The sequence below is a fragment of the Rousettus aegyptiacus genome, unplaced genomic scaffold (genome assembly GCF_014176215.1).
Source record: "Rousettus aegyptiacus isolate mRouAeg1 unplaced genomic scaffold, mRouAeg1.p scaffold_m13_p_14, whole genome shotgun sequence".
NCBI classification, from domain to species: Eukaryota; Metazoa; Chordata; class Mammalia; order Chiroptera; family Pteropodidae; genus Rousettus; species Rousettus aegyptiacus.
The window spans coordinates 39084242-39109653 of record NW_023416289.1 but is presented as its reverse complement, the minus strand read 5'-3'; the positions used below and the strand labels follow the sequence as shown (position 1 = coordinate 39109653).

At 53.0% G+C, this 25412-nt stretch overlaps 1 protein-coding gene, 1 long non-coding RNA gene and 1 pseudogene across 5 annotated transcripts in view; 1 reads left to right on the top strand and 2 right to left on the bottom strand.

Moving 5' to 3' along the window:
• Positions 1–25412, bottom strand: part of SIPA1L3 (signal induced proliferation associated 1 like 3) — a 215495-nt gene that overhangs the window by 2920 nt on the left and 187163 nt on the right. For all 4 annotated transcript variants that reach the window (XM_016165239.2, XM_036231607.1, XM_016165240.2 and 1 more), the window contains exons 16-21: positions 19693–19914; positions 9258–9423; positions 8248–8494; positions 4569–4712; positions 1624–1759; positions 112–193 (exon numbers count right to left, since the gene is read on the bottom strand). In XM_016165239.2, the coding sequence (XP_016020725.2) occupies positions 112–193; positions 1624–1759; positions 4569–4712; positions 8248–8494; positions 9258–9423; positions 19693–19914 (997 nt within the window). The remainder of the gene's footprint in view (positions 1–111; positions 194–1623; positions 1760–4568; positions 4713–8247; positions 8495–9257; positions 9424–19692; positions 19915–25412) is intronic.
• On the top strand, positions 5558–7597 carry LOC118611369. Its single transcript, XR_004954274.1, has 3 exons — positions 5558–5645; positions 6931–7123; positions 7491–7597. It is a non-coding gene; the product is annotated as an uncharacterized LOC118611369 (long non-coding RNA).
• LOC118611815 lies at positions 20416–20534 on the bottom strand (annotated as a pseudogene).

The window sequence follows — 25412 nt, the reverse complement described above, 5'->3', positions numbered from 1 at the left end:
TCCTGAGCAGAATGGGTGGGAGGGACAGGCACCTTGGCCCCGCTGCCCCAGGTGTCTGGGAAGTGGACGGGGGAGGTGTGGGCTGCACGAGGCGCTGCCCAGCGGCCTTACCTTCTGCAGGTCTGTGTGCAGCTGCTTCAGCATCACTTCCAGCTGGTACACCTTGCCTGTCAGATCCAAAGGCTGCTCCTCGCTGGAAAGACAGCGGACAAGGTCAGGCCCCTCTCATCCCTTGGGTACCGGGGAGGCCCAAGGAATGTGGAAGAGAAGCTCTGGGGGAAGTCAGAAGCCGGCCCTCCCGGCCACGCTCCGCCCAGTGAGGACACCTGTGCGTGTGGATGGGGTCATGGGAGCACCAAGCCTGGCGACGGCTGGGCGTGTGCCTGCCCTGAAGTGCACCTTCCCTGGAGGACGGGCCGCATGTGCTGAGGGAGAAACTGCTCCCATGTGTGACCCTCATGTGGCATGAGACGACCCGCCCTGTGGATGGGACCAATAGAAACAAGACAGATTTGCGCAGATCCCCCAGCACTGGGCCTGCCCGGCCCCTGCAGAGGAGAGTGGGCAGCCCTTTCCTGCAGGAGGCCCCACGGTGTGGTGGAAGGCAGCAGATGAAGGGAGGCTAGGCGTCTCAGCCCGAGGAGAAGAGAGGACTCGGCTCTCCCTCCCCCTTCCTTCCTCCAGGTCTTGGATCCTGGGGACCAGCAGCTACAGGGGGAGTTGGGAGGCAGGTAGGTGGTGGCCAGTTCAGGAGTGGCGGGAATCCAGGAGCGTGCCCAGAGGCTGTAGGTCCTGCCATCTCCACCTGCGCTGTTCCAGCCCTTGTCACATCTCTAACTGCCTAGCTCTGGTAATTACGCATTTTGATGGAGGTTGTGTCCTGAAGCCAGCGTGTGAAGCAAACAAGAGTCAAAATGATGCTGAAAAATCAATCGCTTACACTGCCAAGGTCCAGGGCATGACACGGGCTTGCACGGGGAGGTGCGCACAGAAGTGTGAAACACATTATTTACATCCATTACTTGTAAACATGCCATTTCCATTCTCTCTCCCTCTTTTAAATTTTATTTCCTGCCAAGACAGTGCAGTCATAGATGTTACACTAAATGTGAAATGACGAATGTGACATGTCTGTCCCTGTCCTCCTCCCTCGGCCAGGAAGCCTGATAAGGGCAAGGTTCCCATCTCAATCACCCCCAGGTCCTCAGAGAGCCCAGCAGGGACTTGCTAGGGATGAGGTGAAAGGTGAATGTCAGGTGAAGACTCTCACTGTTTGGGAACAGGCAGAGGAAGTGACCCAGGAGCAGACAGAGGCAACGATGCTGGGGCACGACTTAGCATTTTTCGAAGCTGGAAGTGAAGCAACTGTGGGTACTGATTCCAGCGTGTGTACACCCCACCCTGAGGACAGGGCTGCCTCTGACCGGTCGCTGCTGGGCCCAGCATCCAGAGAACTCCAATTCGTTAGATGAGGGAGGAGCCGCTCCCCGGCTACTGCAGGCAGGGTGGCAGGTGACCTGCAGCAGCTACCTGTCACCTGGGTGTCTTTCTTTTACTGTGCAGGCCTGCTGCCTGCAGGGACTCGGGTTGCTGGGCCTCTGGGTGCTCCCAGGAGAACCTCACCTCATGGTTGGGGTGGTCCTGGGGGTGGAGGGCCCCCTCTCCAGGCTCAGGTGGCTGTGGACAGGGCTGTGTGCAGGTGGCACATCCGGGCTCAGAGCTGGGTCGTTGAGAGAGAACAGCGAGACGGCTCTTTGCACTGGCGGACAGAGAGGAGAGACAGTCAGCAGGGCTCTGGGTCCTCACATGACACTCTTCCTGCTCACCCTTCTCCGCACTGCCCCCCGCCTGCCCGCTCGAACCTCCACCATGCCCCGATCACGCAGGCACTGTGGGGGAGTTCTTGCCAAACAACCCAACCAAACGACGACTCGACAAAGTCCCATCGTGATTCTGAGTAAGCCTCTAGAAACAACGACCAGTTTAGACAAAATTCGAAGGAGAAACAAGTTAAATGGCAGTGTGAGGAAGTAAACAATCCAATTCAGAACCTGGCCCATTCTCAGCACAAATGACCTGCTTTCATCAACAAATAGATGGCAGGAAAAAAATGGCCAAAAGTGGAGGCGCTGGAGCCCTGTGACGAGTACGTGAGGGTTCATTACACTCTAGTTCTGAGAATGTCTGTGAAATTCGAAAAGCAGAAAGAAAAATGACACAGTACCATGTAAACTGAGGAAAGGACGGAAATCACAGGGCTGCTGGTGAGAGCAAACATTAATGGGTCCCCCAGACACTCTGGGGTTGGGACCGTTACGGGATCTTTCTGTAAAGGCAAGAGTTGGCGACAGCCCCGATGCACCAAGGAGCTATCAGCTCAGTGAGCCCGGGATGTGTCACCACGTAAGGGAATGTGAGGGGGTGTGAAGCCCAGGAGTGGGCCTGCATGTGTGCCCCAAGGGACAGGGCCCCCAGGAGCCAAGACGCACGTGCTGGACACGTGCCGCCACCGGCGAAGGCGGTTCCTGAGGAGCTGTACGTTTTTCTGCTCGAAGGACAGCCCGGTCGAAACGCAGACGCGCTTCACTTAGATCCGGCTGCTAACACTTGGCCATATTTATTCTTTCTCGCTCGTGTCTGCGTGTGCACACATTCCCGTGAGAGTGAACTGCCAGCATCAGGGTAGTTTGTTACACTTCTCCAAAACGTAAGGACACTCTGAGAGTTCACATTTATGCAGGATGACTGTCTTGAATTCGCCCCAATTCTCTAAATAATATCCTTTATAGCTGTTGTTTTCTATCCTGGATTTAATATCTTTTCTCTTTGAAAATATTTTTCTATGAACAATTTCACTCATGCCCCAAAGCAGAGAAAACAGCGCCACGAGCCCTCACGAACCTGCCACCAGTTTCGATAATTCCCAGCAGACTGGTTTCCTCACCTGCCCCTCCTTTGCTTTTTTATCCCGCAATACTCTCTGCTGAGGTTTAACTGACATGTAATAAACTGCACATGTTGAAAGTGTACAATCTGGCCAGGTGACCTTGTGGTGGGCGAGCCTCAGTTTCCTCATCTGTTAAGTGGGAGCCCTAATCCAGCCCTCAGACTGGAGACCAGAAGAGATGCTGTTTGTGGAGTGACAGAGCACTGGCTCAGAGGGGATGCTCCTAACGTCAGGACATCATGGCTGTGGTCACCCCTCCCCGGCCAAGCCTGTGGGTCTCTGGAGGTCACACCCGCCTGTGGGCTGGGCCTCTGCCTGGCAGCCACCTGCTGTGGTTCCCAAGTGTAAGGCTGGGGGAGACCAGAGGCCAGGCCTTGTATGCTCTGACCCCTCTCCTTTCCCACTTGCCGGCCTCCCTAAGAGGTCGGACTGCCTTCATCCTGTGGTCAAGGGAGGCTGCAGGACAGGACGGAGGCAATGGATGGAAGCAAAGGAGGGTTTCCTCTAGGGCCACTCGCCAGATGTGGACTGGCTCAACATGGAAAAATGAAGGACTATATGCGTCTGGTTTAATGGATTGTGCAGACCTGTGTTGGACACCAGGTGGTGACAGCCCTAGGTCCTGCCCTTCTGGCCCAGTGGGGAGACATACCCATCATTAGACAGTGACAGACCAGAGTGGTAAGGGCAGGGATGTGGGGGGCAGGTAGAGGGGTCAGGGCTGTGGGAGCCCTGGGAAGTGCCTGATCCAGACTATCAAGGAGGGCCTCTTGGAAGAAGGACAGCAAAGCTGTGGCCTAAAGGATGAAAAATGAGCCAGAAGAATATGTTCGTGTCTGTCGGGGATCCCATGAGTCCCACTTTTTAGATGAGGAAACAGGCCTAGAAAGGTAAAGCTGTTTGTCCATGGTCACACGGAAAGAAAATGGCAGACTATTAGCTGTCCCTGATAATCTGTTTAACTTTTCTTTCTAGTAACAAATCCCAAATTTTAGCTGGGCACATGGCCTCATTTCCCAGCCTGCCCTGCAGCTAGGCGTGGCTGTGTGTGACACTGGCCAGTGGAAGTAAGCGTAGGAGGAATGAGGCCGTGGGGAGTATCCTGAGGGGGGGATGCGTCCTTCTGTCTCTTGCTGGTGAGAGCGGGATGTCATGGCCAGGACCCTAGCGGCCCCACTCTGAGGGCGAGGCATCCGTGCCTTCGTGTGTCTGTGGAAGTCACACACCTGCCCCAGGCAGCCCTCCCTGGGCATTTTCACCTGTGCAAAACCTTCGTGTTTAAGTCACTGTTAATTCGCATTTTCTGCCACTTGCAGCCAAAGAAAAGCTAATCACAATTTGGATTGCTACAATTTTGCCCTGTAATAATAAAATACGGTGCCACCTGTTGAGGGCTCATTCTGTGCTTAACATGTTGTATGCACGCTGTGGGCAGTCATATCCCTGATTTGTAGACAACTGGAAATCAGAGAGATGAAGACAATGAGCAAGTAATGGGGAAGGCTGTGACCCCTGCTCACCCTGATTCTGGAACCCGAGTGAGTCCCCCCTTTGGAGCTCCGAGGCCTTCCAGTAATCCCTCTGGAGCACAGAGGGACAGGGTCTGGTGGGGGGTGCCTACCCTCGTACGCCTTGGCTGCGTTGACCAGGCTGGACCACTCGAGGCCAGCAGCTGTGTCGGGCAGTGGCATCATTCCGGGGTCGAGGCGCCGCAGCGGCCGGTCCCGCCCATCGGCCAGCGAGAGCTCCGAGGCTGAGATGGTGGCTAGGTGGAGAGAGTGGAGACAGGGAGATGGGTAAGAATGACCACGCGGGAGAATCAAAGAAGCCAATGCATTACTTTATACTTTATGTATAATTATGCAACATTATGTAATTGTTATAGCATTAAATATAATTAAACATACGCTATACTTATTAGATGACAAATGCCAGAGAAAACATCTAGCAGGGTAAGGGAGGGTAGGCGTGTCAGACAGTTATGTGGGTACAATTTTAAACACGGTACTTGGGGAGGCCTCGCTGTGAAGATGGCGCTGCACAAAGCTCTGAAGGAGGGGAGGGAGTGAGCTGGGAGGCACCGTGAGAAGAGCGTTCGGGCAGATGGACCGGCCAGTGCAAAGCCCCCCGGGGCGGGAGTGTGCTTGTCGGCTTAAGGGACACTGAGGCAGCCCATGTGGCTGGCACAGACGAGGGGGAGAGTGGCAGGTGAAGTCGGAGGTGGCAGGGCCGGACTGCGTGGGGCCTTGGGGGCCGCGACGAGGACTTCATCTCTTCCCGAGTGAGATGGAGCCACAGGGCGGCTCTGAGCAGGGAGGGACGTGACCCAGTGCAGTGTTCACAGGGTCCCTCTGGCTTTGTTCAGGGGACAGATGGTGGAGGTGGAGTGGGGAGCTGAGGCAGGGAGGAGGCTGCTGTGATGGCCCAGGAGCAGGTGGGGCTATAGAGGGACAAGTGGGCAGATCCTGGCTCTATATTGTGGGTGGAACCAACAGTATTTCCTGAGAGTGGATGTGGGTGTGAGACAGACGGGTCCAGGATGACGTCAAGTTTGGAGCTGGTACCGAGATGGGGAAGACTGGGGGTGGAATCAAAGTTTGTTCCTGGAGGCCTGGAACGTGAGATGCCGTGAAATGCCCACAAGGAGCCAGTGGATGGCGCTGGCCGCGGGAGTCTGGAATGGAGGAGACAGTGCCAGGTATATTTTGGGTGGTCGGTGTCTGGACAGTGTTTTGAGTTACCATAGGGAGACCTGGTGAGTTTGGGCAGAGAAAGAAGCCCCTGAACTCTGAGGGTGCTGAAAGAGAGAGCGCAAGCAGTGCGCGAACAGCAGCATTTGCTGCAGCCACTGAGTAAGTGCCATGTGTCGGGCTTAGATCCTGCACTTGAGCCCCCTGATGTCTCACCGCCCCTAAAGGGGAGGAGACAGAGGAAGACAGGCACAGAGAGGCCAGCAGGCGGCTGCACAGCGTAGGAAGGAAGGGCTGGGCCTGGCTAAGCCAGACCCACTTTGTGTCCCCAGTGTGTCCCATTGCCAGGTATTGTGCTGGGTGCTATGGGGACATCTAAGAGCCTTGCCTCCAATTAGTGAGGAGAAGGCACTGTTACGACCCCGTGTTGTGGAGGGGGACATCGAGGCTCACTGCTGACAATGCTGGAACCCTGCTCTCCAGTCCACAGGCACAAACCTGACTTGTGACAGATTAAAACGCCTGCTCCAGATGATAAAGTGCTAACAAAAAAAATGAATAGCTACTGTTTTTTTCAGTATTTACTTACATGTTAGGCATTACGTGAGCTTTTCCATGCACTAACTTGTTGGATTCTGATTTTTTTTTTTTTTTTGCCCACCTTTTACCATCCAAGCAACAGGGCACAGAGAGGTGACGTCTGTGGGTGGGGGACCTGGGCCAAACTCAGGTGGCCCAGCTCTCGGCTGGACTAGTGAACACTCAGGGGAATGCCACTAAGGCCCTGACCACCGCTGTGCTGGGAGTCTCCAGCCTGCCTGGTCTCGCTGAGAGCTGGCTGGGGCTGCTCAGTGAGGAGGCAGTGGGCGCTGCTGTGAGCTGCTTCTTGGCGAAGCCTAGGCCGAGGACTCCCACTGTGCTGAGGGCAGATGCCACTTTCCCCAGCTCAGGGCGGAGGGTGGGGGTGGGGGAGACGGGGAGTCAGATGGGCAGAGAGCTGTCTGTGCTTTGAGTGACAGAGGCCATCTTAGGGCTCTTAGGGCCTCTCTGGTCCAGTGGAGGAGACAGACCCGTTCTCACATAGTGACAGCCCAGATTGAATGGGGTTATGATGGAGAAACAGAAGGAAGAAGAATCAGGGATGGGATGGGGGCAACACAAGGGGCGGTGGGGGAGGAAGGACTTCCTGGCGGTGGCGGCGGCATCTGAGTTGAGATGGAAGGATGAAGCAGAGCAAGTCAGTGGCATTCCCGTCTGTCTCGTCTGTGTTTTCTGACACCACCTCTCTCTTAGGCACAGACACGGCAGTAAGGACGAGAGGCAAAGAGAGGAGACGCAGAGGGAAGCTTAGGGAAGCTCGAGAAATTCCCACTGAAACTCCGCCCCACTGGGCAGGGCTGTGCTTTGACACGCTCACCGCTCACCGCTCACCGCTGTGTGCCCAGCGCCTGGAGCAGAGCCTGGCCCACGGCACTGTGCAGTGAAGGTAACGGAGGGGTGGGTGGGTGCTCTGGAGGGTAAGATGGGGAGATGACTGCACTTGGGCCTTAGCACAGACCTCCAGGGAAGAACAAAACTGAGCAAAGCCTCAGGAGAAGCAGGAGTTACCGAGAACAAAGCTAGGGGCACAGCATGGTTGGCAGAGGGAACGGCTGTGTAGACTGCCCTGAGGGAGAGTCTGGTGGAATGGAGGGTCTCAAGGAGGGAACTGTGGAGTCCAGGAGCTGAGGTGAGACCCAGAAACACCAGGGCAACGGGGAGAATGGGAGAATTTTAGGTAGGAAGACAGACCCTTTCGAAGAAGTCCTAGAGCCTCCTCCATCCCGCCCCGTGACGCTGTTTGGATGGTACAGGACTCAGGCCCCCAGCGGAAACCCTTGCGGGAGACAGTCTCAGGAGTCCGGACCTGTCTGCATGACGTACCACACCCCCAGAGAGGCCAGACGGCACCTGTTCTCACCACCCCGCGTCCCGCAGGGAGGCAGCGGAGCCTTCCCAGCTGCGGGGTAAAGGACCACAGAGCCTGTCATCGCTCTTCACGCTGACCGGGGAGCATCGCCCCACCTTCCACATCGCCCTTTGGTTTGGAACCTTCCAGCGTGGAGAAGGAATCTGAGACTTCCCGACAGGGGCCGTGCACACAGTGCCCCCTTCGGGGGACGCTCAGTGAACATTTGCTGGATGAATGAGCCACAACCTGCACCGCCTCACGTGGAGAGCTGGCAGACGTGAGGAGGCTGAAAGGTAGATCAGCACTCACAAAGTACGTGCTCGGTGCTGGGCAGGGAGCAGGGGTGGGGGCTGGCTGATGCGGACCCCCGAGGCCCAGTGATGCACCCTCCAGCCTGCACCTGGAGGGACTGACCTCCCATTTTGATGTCAGAGGACCACATTCCTTGGGTGCTCCAGACTCCCAGGTGACCCAGGAGATCCCCTAAGGTTTGGCCAACGATCCCTTGGTCTGTGGATACTACTCAGTGCCCACCCATAGTGCCCCCTGAGGTTCGTGTGCACCCCAGTACCCTCCCTCAGCTGACTCTGACACTGATGCCCTCTAGCCTTTGACCTCTAGGCGACCTGCACACCTGGCCCCCGGGTGCTCAGACTCACATTTCTTCTCTGGGAAGCTGCTGGCGGTGGCAGGGATGGCGCTGGGGCCACCGCCAGGCGGGTGGGGGTGCTGGTGCTGGCGGCGGGCGGGCAGCGTGCTGGAGGGGAAGGCGCAGGTGCTGGTGAAGAGCACGTCGCTGGGCAGGCCCGCCTCCAGGCCGGCAGGGCTGGCGAAGCTCGGCTCCCGCCGCCCGCTGCACAGACTCTCGTCGGACAGTGTCCGCTGCAAACTCTTCTGTGGCGACTGCTGCTGAGACAGGGAGGGTGCCCGGCATGGTCACGGCCTCCGCCATGGCCGCCATCCTCGGGGGCTCCTTCCCATCCCAGACGTCTGTGTCTCTTCCCACCCAGCATCCATTTCTGCCCCCTTTCCGGTCAGAGAACCTCAATTTCCCCCTGGGGACTCCTCCTCCCCCACTTAAAGCCCACCTGGGTCTGGAGGGACAACTCCACCCCCAGTTCCAGATAAGGTTAGGGAAGGCGGTGTGACCCAAGCTGGCCCACTGAGAGCCGGTCATTGCTAGGGACCGCTGGGGACAGGGTGCTCTCTTCCCCAGGGCTATGGTTTGCAGGACAGAGCCCTGGAGAGGTTGGGGCCACCTCGGTCCCTGTAAGACAGTACCTGCCTGAGAGCATGGCCAATCACAAGTAGGTGGGGACAGAGGGGAAGAGGAACCAACGAAGGCCAGGCCGCTCTTGTGGCCCCTGGGACCGCCCCACTCTTGGTCCATGTGGTTGGGCGGGTGGGGGCTGCTCCCACCCTGAGCTCTGTGAGGACATGAGCGCCTGTAACAGCATCCTTTCCAGTCCCCTGAGGCCACAAGTGAGGAATAAATCCCTCGCGTGCCTGCCAAGCTAGTTCATACTGTGACGTCCTGACTGCCGGTCACAAAGCCACATCCATCCAAACGGGGCTGATGGGCTGAGGGACGGAGCCCTGGCAGGAAGAGGCTGCAGTGACGGCGGGGGGGCCCGTCCTCCCTCGCCCGCCCACACGGCCTGCTACGCACGCCCGCGTCTCGCTCCTGCTCTGGCGTCAGGTTGTCCATGATGATGAGCTTCTTCAGATCGTCCTCGATGGTGGACTTGTAGTTTTTCCGTGGGGAGCGGAGGTCACGGAGGGACGCCCTCAGCCGCGGCTGCCCAAAGACGTTTTTCGTGTTGGTGTCCACCTGCCTGGAATGAGGGGGTCGTGGTCAGGGGGGGCCTCGGGGTGGCTGAAGTTGCTTCTTGAAGACATCCTGACCCAAGGAGGCTCGCTTCCACTGGGTGAGTGACTGCAGCCTTCTGTATCTCGCCTGGCGCGAGGGTGACAGACGGACCTCATCTCCATTCACTCGCCCCACACATGCTTCCTGGGAACCTACTACATGCTACACGTGTTCCAGGCAGGGCGGCAGCAGAGAACATGGAGCTGACCGCCAGGTGGGGAGCCCGACCGTGAGCAAATGAACAGAAAGAGATTCTAGAATGTGAGGTAGAGAGAGGTGTTTGGGAGAAAAACAAAGCCGGGACATGGACAGGGACGATGGGGATGGAGGACAGCTTTTCTGAGGGGTGACATCTGAGGGAAGTCTGGAGGGAGGAAGGAGGGGCCCATGGGCAGGAGAGGACTCCATGCAGGGGAACGGGCAGCACTGGGCAGCGCTGGGCTGAGGCCGGAACCGGCTCTGCTGGGCCTGAGGAGTGGGGGTGGGGGAGGCTGCAGGGTGGAGTGGATGAGCGAGGGCGGGGTGGCAGGAGGTGAGATCTGGGAGGGTCCCAGGCAGACTGTGTGGGAACCCCTGAACCGTCGTGGGGACTTGGACGGCGTGTGAGGAGGCTCTGTGGTTCTGAGCTGGCGAGCGCTGGGTCCTGGTGCACCTTTCCAAAGGATCGCTCTGTTGCTGGTCAGAAAAGCGAAACTCACAGTGGGGGGGATGGGTGGGGGAGGAGGGAACAAGAGTGGGAGCAGGGAACACTGAGAACGCTCCTGCAGTCAGCAGGTAAGCGGTGACGGTGGCCCAGACCAGGGCTTCCAGCCAATGAAGAGGGATGGGGCCTCACAGTGGGGAGACCCCTCGGGGGGACCGGTTCCCATGGGCAAGTGCTGGGCTGCAGGTGGCAGACCTCTGGCCTGGGGGTTTCAGTTGCTGTCACCAGCTCTCTCTAGCCTTGGTCTCCTCACCTGTCCCATGGGCTAAGAGAGCTCATGCACCAGGAGGTGACTGGAAGGGTCCCGAGATGAGGTACCTGCACCCTGGAGGGAGGGCTGGAGCTCCCCGACTCTCCCATCCCCCTTTGCCCACTAGGCCTCCCACTCCAGAAGTTGGTCTGTGGGCCTGGGTCACTCTGATCTCTGCCCTCTTCTTCAGTGTTCCCAAAGCGGACCCTGCAGTGCCTTCTGAAACACTCCGTGGTCTACAAGCCAGAGGCGCAGCCTGGGGTTCAAAAAACAGGAGGCTTGGATGCGGACAAGCCTGGGGTTGATTCCTGGTTCTGCTTCTTCCTGCTGTGTGACCCTGGGCAAGTCCCACCACCTCTGATCTGTGGTTTGCTCATCAGGAAAACACGCCGACCTCACAGTGTTGGGGGGTTTGCCTCAAAACACTCGTCCAGTACCCAACACAGAGCGGATGCTTAGGAATGAGGGCTGCTCTTCTAACAGCTTGCTTGAGGCTGGCTGGCACCCCGGGCTGCACGCATTCCTACTGCTCCCTTGCCCCCTCTGCTGGCTCCACAGGCCACCGTCCCACAGCTCCCCGGCCCGCCCCTGGGGCAAGGGATCCTCCGCTCCAGGGGACTTCTTGATGCCGCCTCACTCCTTCTGACTCTGGCTTGGCCTTTGGGCTCAGGTCTTACTTCCCTGGTGAAAACTGGGTCCCTGACTTGGGGTGTCACCACACTGAGGATAGAAAAAGCAACAGCAAACAGGAACACAGCCCTCGCCACGCAGCAGGCACCATCACCACCCCGAGGACTCCACGCACACTGTTAAACCTGCACGCCAGCCCTCCCCATGAGCCAATGTCACCATCACCCATTGCACAGATGGGAAACTGAGACACAGAGAGGTAAAGCGACTATACAGTACTTATCCCAAGTCACACAGCCTGTGAGTGGAAGAGTCGGGGTTCCTCCCAAGGCCACCAGGCTGCAGAGCCTACAGGGTGCTGCTGTGCTCACTGCCATGTTTACATCACAGGGACAGCATGTAAAAAGATGTATGGCGTGTGGGACATAATCACATTTGGTTAAAAACATACACTTTTATATGTAGAAAAAATTCTGGAAGAAATGAAGAACAATGATTACCTCTGGGAAGCAGGAGTCATTACTTTTTATTTGATATCCTTCTGAATTGTCTGAATTTATTTGATCATAATCATGTGTTATAACAATAACAATGATGATAAAAACTAGTTTTTAAAAAGCTGACATCTAGACTTCATCATTTTTAACTTAAGAAAGAAGAAAGAATTTTTGAACCTATGAAGAAATAAGATTCTCGGGCTCCTGAGGGTTTTGAAGTCTACGTCTTCTTTCTCATTTTCTCAGCTGCTAGCTCTGGGATTTTAACAAAGGAAGGAAGAGAGGGTGGCAAGTTTTTTCTTGTTAGGTCATATTCCTCCCCAAATTAGAATTCCAGGTCTAGGGTAATTCTGGTTCCATTGGAATGCCTCTGGGCAAATGAAAAGCTCTAGATCCAAGAGCGAAACAGAAAGACACAAAGAAAGACTTATAAACCCTGAAGAGTACCTACTCCTCCCATGGGAGCTGGAAGGGGACCTACTCTTGTCTCTTCCTCCATTTCCCAGAACGTCCTGCACAGGGGAGAGTGTGACTCAGAGCGAGGCATGCCTCGTGCTCTGCCTAGCGACCCGGGGAGAGAGCAGGCCAGGCCTTCGGTGTGAGAGAGGGGCGCCGTCCACGGGGCTCCCTCGGAAGGGGTGTAAAAGGCCTGCTGAAAACCTTAAAATGTGCTCTCCGCACCCTAGGAGCCCCACTTCTGGGAGCGTGTCCTGCAGAAAGCCCTGCATCGACCCCTGTGTGCCCTGAACGGGGTCCTGTCTGCAGAGCGAATGCGGGAGCAGCCAGCAGGGGAAGAGCAGGGCCCCACGGAACAGACTGTCCAGCGGCTGAGGAGTGGAAAGAGGTTCACCCCAATAGATAGGTCATGGGAATGAAGAAGTGCTGTTTACACTGTGAAATCATTTTTACAAAATAAAACTGCACATAGCTTAGCTCCACATGTTGAATTTCACCAAACTCAGCTCCAAAACCAGATATGTGGAGAATTCATTTTCTAAAAAAACCTTCCTCACCACAGCCCACGAGGTGCCAAACAACTGTCCTGCCTGCCCCCGCCCCCGCCCTCGCCTTCCACAGAGGCCTCCCAAAGTTCCTTCAGCAGACTAGGCAAGGTCCTGCCTCGAGGCCTTCGCACTGGCTGTCCTGCTGCTTGGCGTGCCCTCCCAGCATTCCCCACGAATGGCAGCTCCTCACCCGCCCAGCTTAGCTTAAACGCTACCTCCGCTGAGGGGCCTCCCATGACCCCTTACCCTCTGGTGCTCCCACCCAGGTGGGTACGCTTGGTCACACAATCCTGTGCTATTTCCTATTGCGTTCACCTCATGATAATCTGTTGTGCGTACTGCACGTTTGTGGTCCCCGTCCTTACCCGCAGCCTTCTACATTCTGTGACCAGTGTCGGAAACGGGGCCTGCCACATCCTAGGCAGTTACATGTAGTTGTCAAATGTGCACCACGTGGAACCAACCTTCCAACCAACCAACCAACCTACCAACTAACCAACCAACCAACCAACCACTCACCCCCCTCCCTACCTTCTTTCTTCCTCCCTTTACAACAAGCTTAAATGATTTTTTAAAAACAGGAAAAAGTATAGAGACACTTTGAAAGGTAAGCCACAAGAACATGAGTATTCCTTCCACATCATTTAGTTTGTGTTCATTTGCTAAGATCTCCGTCCCAGCCCCCAGGGCTGCCAGGACTAACGCAGGTTCCTAACCCTACAGTGGAGGCTGGCTCGCTGGAAGAAATCACGCTAGAACGTTCTCCTGCCCTTGCATCCGCACCTGTCTCGCCTCCTGCAGCTTTCATGGCCTGACACTGTTATGGGCTGCCGTGATGTGTCTGAAGGGAAAAAGTATGACAAAATTCAGTTTGGAGAGTCAAACTGATCATTTTTGCTCTCAATCGCTTTCTTCTTAAAGAATGTTCCAATGTGTTCTCTAAATTACAAATTTTAAGCAATACTTTAAAATGGCATTAATTCCAGGTTAAAAAAAAAAAGGGAGCTTGTACAGCGTCTTCCTTATTCTCAAGATCTCTGGTCTCTGTAACTGTCAAAAAACCTAACAATCTCCCATGGTTAAAAAGAATGAGATCACCTTCCATTTGTTAATGTGAAACCGTCCCCAAGCTATGTGACGAGCAAAGGGCAAGAGATAAAGGCAGAAGCGCAGAGACAGGAGGTGACCACAGCATATGGGTGAGTGAGGGCCGTGCACAGTCCTGCAGCCTGGTTGGCCTGGCATGTTTCTGGAAGGGTGCGGAAGGAAGGAAACAATGGCTGCTTCTGGGGAGGGGAGCACGGTGGCTGGCGGCCCGGGGCGCAGAGGCTGTGTTCACTGCAGACCTTTTGTACTATTTTTCCCCCTGTGAATATTTTACGGTTCTAAACACAAATGAAGAAAACCACCGGAAGAATATACCCTCCTCTGGAGCTTCCGACTGACAGCACTGGACAGAATTTCTAATTTGCCCAAGTTGCCTGAGCTTGGGTTTTGTCATGTTGTGGAATTAAAGCTCTTACATTAGAAAAGAGAAAGAAAAATCATAAATAAGGCTCTGCAGTGAGGACCAAGACAACAGTAACTTCTTTTCTTCATGACAGAAGGGCCGACCAGAGGCTCTGGCTTGGCTGGGCCCGATCCCAGCTGACTTGGAGTTCTGGCCTCCAACTGGGGCGGCTCCCTCGGGGCCAGGTTAATTAAGCTAATTAGCACCACGTAGGTCTGCCTGAGCTGGGGTTCTGCCAAGGGCTGGCGAGGACACTCACAGGTCCCTGCATGAGGCAGCGGCTGGAGTTTCCTGGAAGGATGGCTGGGAGAGGGCCCCAGAGTGGGGGGCAAACCTACTGTGGGGTACAAGTGCTGGGGAGAGGCCTTCCCCTGCTCCTTCTGTGGCTGCGCTGTGCTGAACCCAGGGGCCCTGAATCTGAAAAAGGAGGGTGCCCAAATGCCAGGTGTCAACCACCAGATGTCAGTGCCCGTCAGCCTGGCCAACAACAACCAGGCACTTCCCTACGACTCACTGAATCCTCATACCACCCCTGGATGTAGGCACGCCTGTTGTGGACCTCCGAGCCTGGGGAAACTGAGGCACAGTGAGTTGAGGACACCAGAACCCACGTCTGCCTGATGTTCTGAGCCACCCTGAGACTCACTCATGATGAAAGCAAAGCTCTGTGTAGTGTACGGGCGGTGATATCAGCAGCTCCCGGCAATACGGGCCCTCACCCGGGGCCAGGGTGCCTCGGGGGCTGTATTCTTTCCTCACGGCAACAGCTTCTAGCATCACTTCGCTCTACAGGCGAGGGTGGTGATGAGCTGAGAGTTTCTGATACACCGTGACAATGAGCCACGACGTGAGCCGACGTGGTCAGACAGAGCTCACTCTCCCAGGCCCTGGGCTGCCCTTCACACGCATCATCTCACTCACTCATCCAGTGGCCTGCGTGTGGCAGGCGTGACCAGGGGCCTTGCTCTCCCACCCCTCATCCCACACTTAAGGCAACAGCAGAGGCTGTTCCCCGGGGCCTGCCTCCTCAACGGGCCCTGTGTCTGCTGGGGCGGGGCCAAAACGCACGTCATCTCATCCCTTCTCCTGCAGCCCGGACTTGGACTCGGACTTGTGCTGGGGGCCTCACGCGGATTAACTCAGTGAGTCTCCACGACAACCCTGGAGGTAGGGACGATGGTCATCCCAGTTAACAGAGAGGGAAACGGGTTAAGGAGGGGGTGAGCAGCCCATGAAGGGTTCCTGCCCTGATCCCCATGTTGTTCTGCCCCTCTAGAGGCTGGGACAGGACAGGGCAATGAATTGAGTCCTGGGACAAAGTGGGCAAAACAGGGCTGTCTGGCCACCTGCAGAGGCAGAGCTGCTGGCCTGTCCTCAGCTTTAGCTGGGGCCTGCAGAAGGGCTGAGTGCAAGGGACCTTCTGTGGCAGATGCTCTCAGTTCTCTCAGAATACAGATTCTCTGTCCTTCACTAGCTCAGTCTGTCTTTCGTTCACCAAACAGCATGCACCAAACACAGGCAACCGCTCCCTCTGAGAAACTGATCCTTGGAAAACGCAGGTCACTGCTTTGGATGCTTATTCTCTTTTAGTCTCTCACGTGACGAGATGCTGTTACTTATCTTGCTGGGTATAAATCCTGGCTCTGCCACTTCTTAGCTGGGAGACCTGGGCTAGGTACTTCTAACTCTGCCTTGGTTTCCTCATCTGGAAGTGGGAATGAGAGCAGGATCCTTCTTGTGGGACAGCAGGTCTATCTGGCCTGAGTGGAGCAGCAGGGCTGAAAGGCAGGGCTCCCTGTGCTGGCTGTGACCCTTGTTATTCCTCTGGGGGATGCACAGCCTTAGGCTGCTTCTGAATGTGTTAGAGGTCTCTGACCAGACTCCATGGAATACGAGGCAAAGAAATAGAGGAGACAGATTTGGTAATTACTCCTGGGGGATGAATTCTTTGTGGGGACAAAATTTACAAAGCCAACAATCATAGTATTTGCAGTGACTAACCTTAACCAACTGAGTGAATCTGGGCAAGTGACTTAACCGTTCTGTGCCTCAGTTTTCCTCATCTGGAAAATGGGATGCAAAGTACCTACACCTCAGGGTTCTGTAGTGAGGAGTAAATGAGTTAATGTAGGTAAAGGATTTACAGTAGTCCTTGGCAATGCAGATATCAATAAATGTAGGTAAATTGTTATGCAAAATAGTTCTGCTTTGGGATAAAATTTCAGCAAAAGCATTATCGCACATAGATTAAACAAACATGTTTAATCTCAAATAATTTAGCTGGAAGTGACAATGATGTTTTCTGGAAAACTAGGTTAGGCGACTCAGAAGTGTCTCTGACAATGACAAAGAAAGACACTATCTCGAAAATGCTCACGGAGAGTGTGAATAAAAACAGCTTTATGAAATGGATGTAGACAAAAGCCGTAATTCTAAATTAACATACTATCTTACACATATGATTTAAAAATGTATCTATCAATAAATATTATAAGAATCCGTAAAACTATTTTGTGTCCCCAAATATTTTATATATTTAGTTTAAATATGTTTATGTAAACATACATGCATTTGTAAAAAGCCTTCCCAAGATCTTATCATTGGGAAAGAGGAGGTGCTTGTTTGTTTAGGATTGTCACGTGTCCAGTTGTATTTTCTGAGCACCCACTATGTACTGAGCCCTGGGTGGGGCTCGGGGTGTCTCAGGGTGTCTTTGCTTTCAAAAGACTCTCAGTCCAACAGTGCGACAGAGAAGTCACTAGCAAATGACCGTCTGGCATGCCTGGGGTTTTCACGGTGGAAGGGAAGCTGCATGGGGGGCAGGGAGGGAAGAGCCCGGATGGAGGTTACGAGGGCCGCTCTGAGGAACGCGTGTCTGTGTTGATACCTGAGAGCTGGTGTTACAGGTTCCCCCACAAAGGATATTTTGAAGTCCTAACCCCAAGAATCTCAGAATGTGACCTTATTTAGAAAAAGCATCTTTCCACAAGTAAGCAAGGTAAAATGAAGCTATGAAGGTGGATCCTAACCCAGTAAGACTGGTGTCCTTACAAAAAGGGGGGATGTGGACAGAGACATGCACAGGGAGAAGGCCAGGTAAACATGAAGCAGGGACTGGGGAGGCACCTGTAAGCCCAGGCTGCCAGCACATCAGCAGAAGCTGGGAGAAAGGCACGCTTCTCAGCCCTCAGAAGAAACCCACCCTGCCAACACCCTGCCCTTGGACCTCTGCCCTCTAGAACTGTAAGACAGTAAATTCTGTCGTTGAGCCGCTCGGTCTGTGGTAGTTTGCCTCGGCAGCCCCAGCACACCAACGTGGGGCCAGGGCTGAGCCAGCTGGGGGTGGGGAGTCCCCGGGCAGAGGGAGCAGCACGCAGGGGAGGGCAGCCAGAGCCGCTGCCATCATGCAGGAGTGTCGCAGGGTCAGCGGGGCCACACTGAAGAGTGGGGGCCTTGCAGGATCTTGCGGGTTGCGGTGAGAATGAACGAGATGCCTGGCTCATACACTCGCTGATGAAGCACCCAGAGTGTCTTATGACTGAGTTGGCATCTGCTTTCCCGTAGGGGAAATGGGCAGTGAAACAGAGAAAAGTGACAGAATGATGGCAGGGGCTATGGCAGGCTGAGAAGGCCCATGAGAGGAGGTGGCAGTAGACTGAGCCCCCGTGGAGCCAGCCAGAGGAGCTGGGGGAAGAGCACTCAGCACTGGAAGAGCCTCCGCAAAGGCCCTGAGGCCGGCCTGTGCTTGGCCAGCAGCCGGTGTGCCCGGAGGGGAGGGCGCGAGGGGGAGAGTGGGAGGAGACGCGGACAGATCAAGCAGGGTCTGGGCAGGAGTTTGGGCAAAGCACATGGTACATTGGTGCCTGGTACAAAGCATGTGCTCAGTAAACATGAGCCTTTATAATTAATCCCGGGAGTGGGGAAGTTGCTGGAGTTTTAATCAAGGGAACAGACGATGAAAACCCAGTTTTCAGAGAGCCCTGGCTGGCGGTGGGTGTGAACTGGATTCTCAGTGTGAACTTGGCAGGCTTACCTGCCTGCCACCATGTCCAGGGACCCGCTTCTGTCTCCTGACACCTCTGTCCTCATGAGCTCTGGGTCATCCACACACTTGAATGGCCTACCTAGGTCACGAGGCAATGTTCCAAACAGGATGGAGGATGGCACATCTACTCACACCCAACAGAAGAGCCTTGGACCAGGATTCCCAGGCTCCGATCCAAGCTCCCTCACCACCCCTCACCAGCTCTGTGACTCTGGGCCTCAGTTTCCTCATCTATAAAATGGGGTGAGTAACAGGTCCACCTCGTGGAGCTCTAACGAGGACTCAGTGAATTAATCAAGCGCAAGAGCTTAGAACCAAGACTGGCGAATAGCGAGGACTTCATGAGTACACAGATAATCACGTTTGTCTACCTAAAAACAAAAACCCTTTCTTAACTGCATACTCTTCTCTTCTTCTTTACAGCAAAATGCCTCAAACAAGCCACATACACAGCTGCCTCCAATTCTGCCCTACCCTTCTCTCCTGCACCCTCAAGTCACCTCCATGAGGCTCAATGTCACACTCAGGTCTTTGACCACTTGTGGTCCATCACCCTTGGGCTCTTGGGACCCCATAATGGCTGGGCTCCTCCTCAATGCTTGAGGGTCGGCTCAAGCCCTACACCTCCCCTCCTCCCCACCCACACTCCCGGCCTTGGGGAGCTCCTCCAGCCTCATACCCTCATGCTGATGACACTCAAATTTCTCTCTAGCCCGACCTCTCCCCTGAGCTCCAGACTCCTTATCTGACCGCCTCCTGATGTCTCCCGCACATGGCGAACGTAAGCCATCCAGGACTGAGCTCTGGAGCGTTCCCGCAATCCTCCCCCTTGCTCGGTCCCATGTCAGCTCGAGGCATGTCCACCCTTTGGGGCACAAGCCCTGCTACCAGCTTCCACTGCGCCTTCTCTCCCACCACGGCCCATCTGCCAGCAAGCACTGCCTGCTCTCGTTTTGGAGACTCTACCCTGAAGCTGCGCCCTTCCCCCTCCTCGGCTTCCACCCTGTTCCTGTGCCCTCATCTCCATCACAGCGGCTCCTCCCTGGTCCTCCTCCTCTTCACAGGCCTTGCCCCATGTGCAGCCACAGGGACACTGGGAACACCCAACTTAGATCAGGTCCCTTCTGTGCTCGTCATGCTCCCGTGGCACCACCTCGCTGATAGCAGAGGCCAAAGCCCTTACAGGTGGCCCACAAGACCCTCCGTGACCTGTCCCCATCGCCCCTCTGACCTCGTGTGTTCACACTATCCCGGCCACACTGGCCTTCGTCCTGCAGACCAAGCCTGCTCCTGCCTCAGGGTCTTGGCAGTTGCTCTCCCCTCTGCCTGGAATGTCCTTCACGTGGATACCACACTGCACTAGTCACGTCTGACCTACTGAATGCTCTTCTTACTTACCCTCTTTGTTGTCTGTTTCCCCAACCAAAACGTCAGCTCCCCCAGAGCAGGGGTCTCTGCCTGCCTGCTCATGGCTGTGTCAGACTGGCACAGCATCCAGAAGAATGAGGGACTGAGCTGCCACCCCTGCCCCGCCCCGCCCCGAGAATGCCCAGGCTTGGGTCCGGCAGTGACTCACTGGGTGTCCAGGCACTTACTTCTTTGGGTCAGTGAAGGGAAGTGGCCGTGGTGGGGGCTCGTCCGTTCTCTTCCACCCTGTTGGGTGCTTATTGCGCACAGGTTGCTTGGAGAAGAAGGACTTGGGGACGGAGGCGGAGAGCTGGAAGGGGCTGGGCTGGGCCAGCTGTGAGGGCCGAGGAGTCTCTGCACTGGCAGTTTTGTAAACCTGAGCGGGGAAGCCAGCCCTCGAGTTCATGTCACTGCAAAGTGAAAATGAAAGGAATAATCAAATCCATCCCACATTTCACAAAACTGATCTGTTTAAATTTACTCTTGGGAAATAAAAAGTTCGATTATACAAGGGAGACGCAAATAAATTACCGCTGTGAAAAATTCTACAGCCCCCAATCTCAGCCCTGCTAGCACATGTGGTACTTCTATGGGAACCTAAAAAAGTTACCTCTGTGGTGGAGACCCCCACAGTGAGACTTCCTGTGTCCTGGGCACTCCTACACGTCTGAAGATGGGTGTCCCGCCCGCTCATCTCTAGAGGCAACCACGGCTTACAGTTTGCTTTACTGTCTTAACTTCCTATGCATTACAAATATACATGTGCATGCAATCAGGGAAATAGGACCTTTTTTGGAAGGAGGAGTAGGTGAGTGGGAGAATTATGTTTTTATATAATTGAGGTTTCATTAATACATTGTTCTGTAACTTGTGGGGTTTGTTCTATTTATTTATTTTCATTTATTTTTAAATGCCTACCACACCTGGTCTTCCTAGGTGGTCTCCCATCCAAGTACTAACCAGGCCTGACCCTGCTTAGCTTTTGAGATTAGATGAGATTGGTCGCGTTCAGGGTGGCATGGCCGTAGACTTCTGGGTTTTCTTTTAAAACTTGAAATATACCTTGCTATGTAGCTCTTCATTCAAGAATAATTGAAGGCACCTAGTCCGCATCAGACATTATTCTAGATGATGTAATCTAAAACCGCAACTCAATATCCCAAATGCCGAATTCCTGTGCAATTACTGGCATGATGAACCTCATGCTGTTAACTAGGACCCAACTCTTGCGGACCTACCTCGCCGCTTACCCCAGTGAGGCAGATCAACTTTTAAAACTTTTCAATAAAATTCCAATTCCATTTCAAGTAAGAGATATTTAATTAGAAAATTAGTGCCCTTGGAGTATAAGTCAAGAAATCCTTTAAGAAAGTCAATTTAGCAATATTACGGGGTGAGACTTTTGACTATGATTGAATGAGGTTGGCAAATCCTCTCCCCCAAAAGCACAAAATTGATAAAACAACCACTTCGGCACTCTGAGAATTGACCGAGGGCATAAAACAATCCAAGAATCATTTATGCTTGAAAACTGCTGAACTTCAGGTAAGAAAGAACAGAGGGAATCCGTGGCATTTTGGCCTGGAGCTCCTCCCATCCACCTGCCCGGCTCAATGAACAAGGAAGTTCTGCCACAGCAGAACCTCTGGGACAGTACCAAGCACACCAACACAGGTGCATCAAGGATTTCGGGAGGGGAGAAGAAGGGGCAGAAGAAAGGTTTAAAGAAATAATGGCAGAAAACTCCTCAATTTGATGAAAAACATTCATTTACATATCTAAGATAATCGACAAACTCCAAGTGGGATAAATTCAAAGACATTCACACCCAGAAGAACAGCTGAAAGTCAAACACTAAGACAAAAATCTTCAAAGAATTAATAGAAAAAGGATTCATCACATACAGAGAAGGAGCAATATAACGAATTGCTGACTTCTCATTGGAAATGCTGGAATGGAATGAGATTTTCAAAGGGCTGAAAGAAAACTGTCAATCAAGAATTCTATATTCAGTGAACCTATCCTTCACAAATGAAGGTAAAATAAAGATGTTCCCAGATAAACAAAGACTGACAAAATTCATTGCTAGCACATCTGCCTAATAATATACAATAACAGAAGTCCTCAGGTTGAAAGGAAATGACTGCAGATGTGATCTGAATCCGCATGGGGAAATGAAGGGTCCAAGATGATAAATTTCTGGGTTAGAATTAAAACACTCTGTAAATTTGTTTTATTTCATCTCCAACTCGCTTAAAAGACATGTTATCTAAGGCAATAACAGTAATACTATATTGTTGGGTTTATTACATATATGACAAAATAGCACAAAGGATGAGGAAGAGAATGGGGCTATATTGGAGAAAAATTTCTATGTTTTATTGCAATTCAGTTAATATTAATCTGAATTACACCAATAAGATGGACGTTATAACAACTGAAAAAATGGTAAAAAATCAAGGAATCTAAAGTAGCATACTACTTTACAAGAGTACACCAAAATACATTTATTTAACACAAAAAGAGGCAGCAAAGAAGGAATAGAGGAGCGAGACAGATACAGAAAATCAAGAACAAAATGGCAAATGTGAATCCAATCATTATCAATAATTTCATTTAAAGTGAAATTTTTTTTCAATGTGAATGTTTAAATACCCCAATCAAAAGGCAGAGATTGTCAGACTGGATTAAAAAAAAAAAAGCAAGCTCTGACTACACACACACACACACACACACACACACACACACACACACACACACACGCTTTCTGCAATTTAGCAATGTCTACTAAGAAGGCCAAGGTTGTGCACTGGTGGCAGAATGTCCAGGGAGCCATGGACCGTACAACACTGGTGATGGACTTTGGGGTGGTCAGGAGGGCTTTCCCCTGGGGGCAATGGTGTTTGAGCTGAGAAATGAAGGATGAGTAGTGTCGCTCTAACATCTGACCTCCCAGAAATCCAATGCCACAGAAAGGTCTGCACAAGTCCATGAAGGCCATACAAGGATGGACGGCACTGCTGTGAGCGACTAATCAGGAAGAGCTGGACACGGCCTGAATGTCTTTTATTGGAGGATTAAATAGATCATTCCAACCATACCATATGATCGAGAACTACGCAGCCAGTGCAAAGAAAAAGGTAGATTTCTGTTTGTGGATGAGAACAGATGTCTGAGTTATAGTAAGCGGAAACGAGGCATGGTGCAAAGCATGCCTCTGCTCTTTTTCTTTTTTCAAATGTATATATATTGTATAATTATTGGGCTTTTTTGGTTTTGTCTTTTTTACAAAAAGGAATGTAGTTTTTTTCCCCAACTGTGGGTCATGAAAGCAATTTAATGTTTTTTGACCATTATTAAGGTGTGTGTGTGGGAGTGGGTAGTGATGGTGGATAGACCAGTATAAAAAACAGCAAACAGCTGGGTTGTAATGTAAAGTGCTTTTCCTGTTTGGGGAAATGATCAAAAACATTTAAAAGAACTAGGCTGATACAAGTTTGGAGAAAAATCTCTGTAGGAGTGTACATGAAATTATTATCACTCTAGGTAGTAATGATGGGAGATGTGTACAGGATAATAGTCAAAGGAAACCATATAAATGGCACAGGGCAAAAGGGAAGTGCCATGGCCACCTCTCCCTTCTCGAGGCAACCCTGGTCCACCCTTTCTTCTCTGAGCACCTGTGCATATACAAGCACCTGTGTGTACGAGGGAGTGTGTATCCTCCCAATTTTCCTTTATAAAGTAAACAGCATGTCGTAAGCTTGCTCTGCACTTGGCCTCTACCTTAACAATATGTTCTGGAGCTCTCTCTCAGTCCATATAAGCCCTTCTCTCTTCAATGGCTACAGCAGGTCCACTCTATGAACATATCGTAAATTATTTTAACCCTAACTTTTACCTTCTACAGCACATATTTCTCTACCTTGTCATCAGGCACGTTCAACTTTTGTGAGCTGAAGATCACGAGATGATCAAAGAAGGAAGGGAACAAGGTGAACATACGTCTGTTTGCCAGCCAGCCCCATGCACTACCTCTTTTGAGATAGGTTCACACCCTCTTCAGGCCCTGGGGCAGACACTGTGGGTGTCATCCTAATCCCCCATCACCCTATAAATAATGGCTGATTTTACTCATCCCTTGCTTGAGGAGGGTGATCAGTTACCCAGCTAGAGGGCAAATCCTGATTGGTTGATGGCACCTGTCTGGGATGGATTTGGGGTGGTCCTGTGATCTACTTCTGGCCAGTGAGACGTCACGTGCCAGTGTGTGTGAGTGTGGTCTACTAGGCGATTTCTGGGGCAGATCTCTTTGCTAAAAAAATGAAACAAAACAAAAAAGCACTTGCAAAAAACATCACATACTCTTTCAGTGGATACTGTGACTAGCTGGGTAAATGACAGACTATGAGGGGAGCCACCCTGTAGGCCAACGGAGTCAGAACCACCAAAGAGGAAAGAATCTGTGTCCTTGAGTCAATAAATTACTCAATCCCTGGGGGCCTCCGGAACTTAGGACTTCATGTTCTGTGAGCTGAGAGCTTTCCTCCAACTGAGCTGGGATTTTGTTACCTACAGCCAACGGCACTGCCATAACTGTGCCCGTCTACACCCTCCACAAGTCTCAGGACTCCTCCTGGGTGTGCTGCCCACGTGCGCCAGGCCCTGAGGCAGGCGTCTCCCCTACAACCACGGGCCAGGAGCCACGGACGAGCCGGGGGCAGGGTGGGGCTCTTCAGGTGCTTACCAACCCACAGGGTGAACACACTTTCTTTCAAAGAACCAGCGTGGACTGGTGTCCTCCCTGGGCCTCAGCTTTGACTTGAACAATGAGGTAGCACCAGGTGGTACTGCTCACCTAACCCAGGTTCCAATCTCACCCTGTGACCTTTCCTCCAGTCCCTTCCTCTCGGTCAGCCTTAGTTTCCTCCTCTGAGAAATGAGGTGACGACAGCACTGGCCTCACAAGATCATATGTGACAAGCGCTCAGCACAGGCCAGGGCAGTGGGGATGTGTTTCCCGAGCTGCAGTTATGAAGGGGTGTGGTGTATAAAGGAGCTAAAAGCCTGGGCTCCAGGTTCAGCCAGGACTGGACTGGGGGTGCCCAGCGAGGCTATGCATTTACCTGTGCCACATCTTAGCAGAGCACTGAAGATTTTGCTGGAGTAAAAGGTTTATATAAAAAGCTGGAAAACCACTACCTGGATGAAGAAACCACATAGCTGCATAAGCATGAGCAATGCTCTGGCCTAGACGGGTGGCATAGGGTGGGCAGCAGGCACAAAGGGCGCCATGCCCCCGCCCTCAGGAGGAAGAACAGTGGCGGAGCAGGGGCCATGACAGTGTGGACTGCGCTGAGCCTGTGAGCATGGCCAGGCCCTGCTCTAAGCATCTCACAGATGTCACTTCAGGTAGTCCCAGCAATTCCAACTCCATGAGGCAAGAACTACCACCATCCCCCTGTTTCAGGTGAGGAAACTGAGGCTGAGGGATATTAAATAACTTGTTCCAAATGATAGAGGGGCTAGGGGATAGAACCAGGATGCAAACCCAAGTAGTCTGGCTCAGGAGACCTCGATTTTAACCACCAGCCTGTACTCTCAATGACAACAGTAGTCATGATAAATACATAGAAGTGAATATAAAACCTAGCAATAGCTAATCTTTTTGGACCTAGCTTTGCCTCAGACCTTGTGCTAAGTACTTTAGTGCAGGGTCCCCAACCCCCAGACTGCAGACCAGTATAGGACAGGTCTGTGGCCTGTTAGGAACCGGGCTGCAAGGCAGGACGTGAGCGGCGGGTGAGCAAGGGAGTGAAGCTTCATCTGTATTTGCAGCCGCTCCCCAGCGCCAGCATCACCGCCTCAGCTCCGCCTCAGATCATCAGCATTAGATTCTCATAGGAGC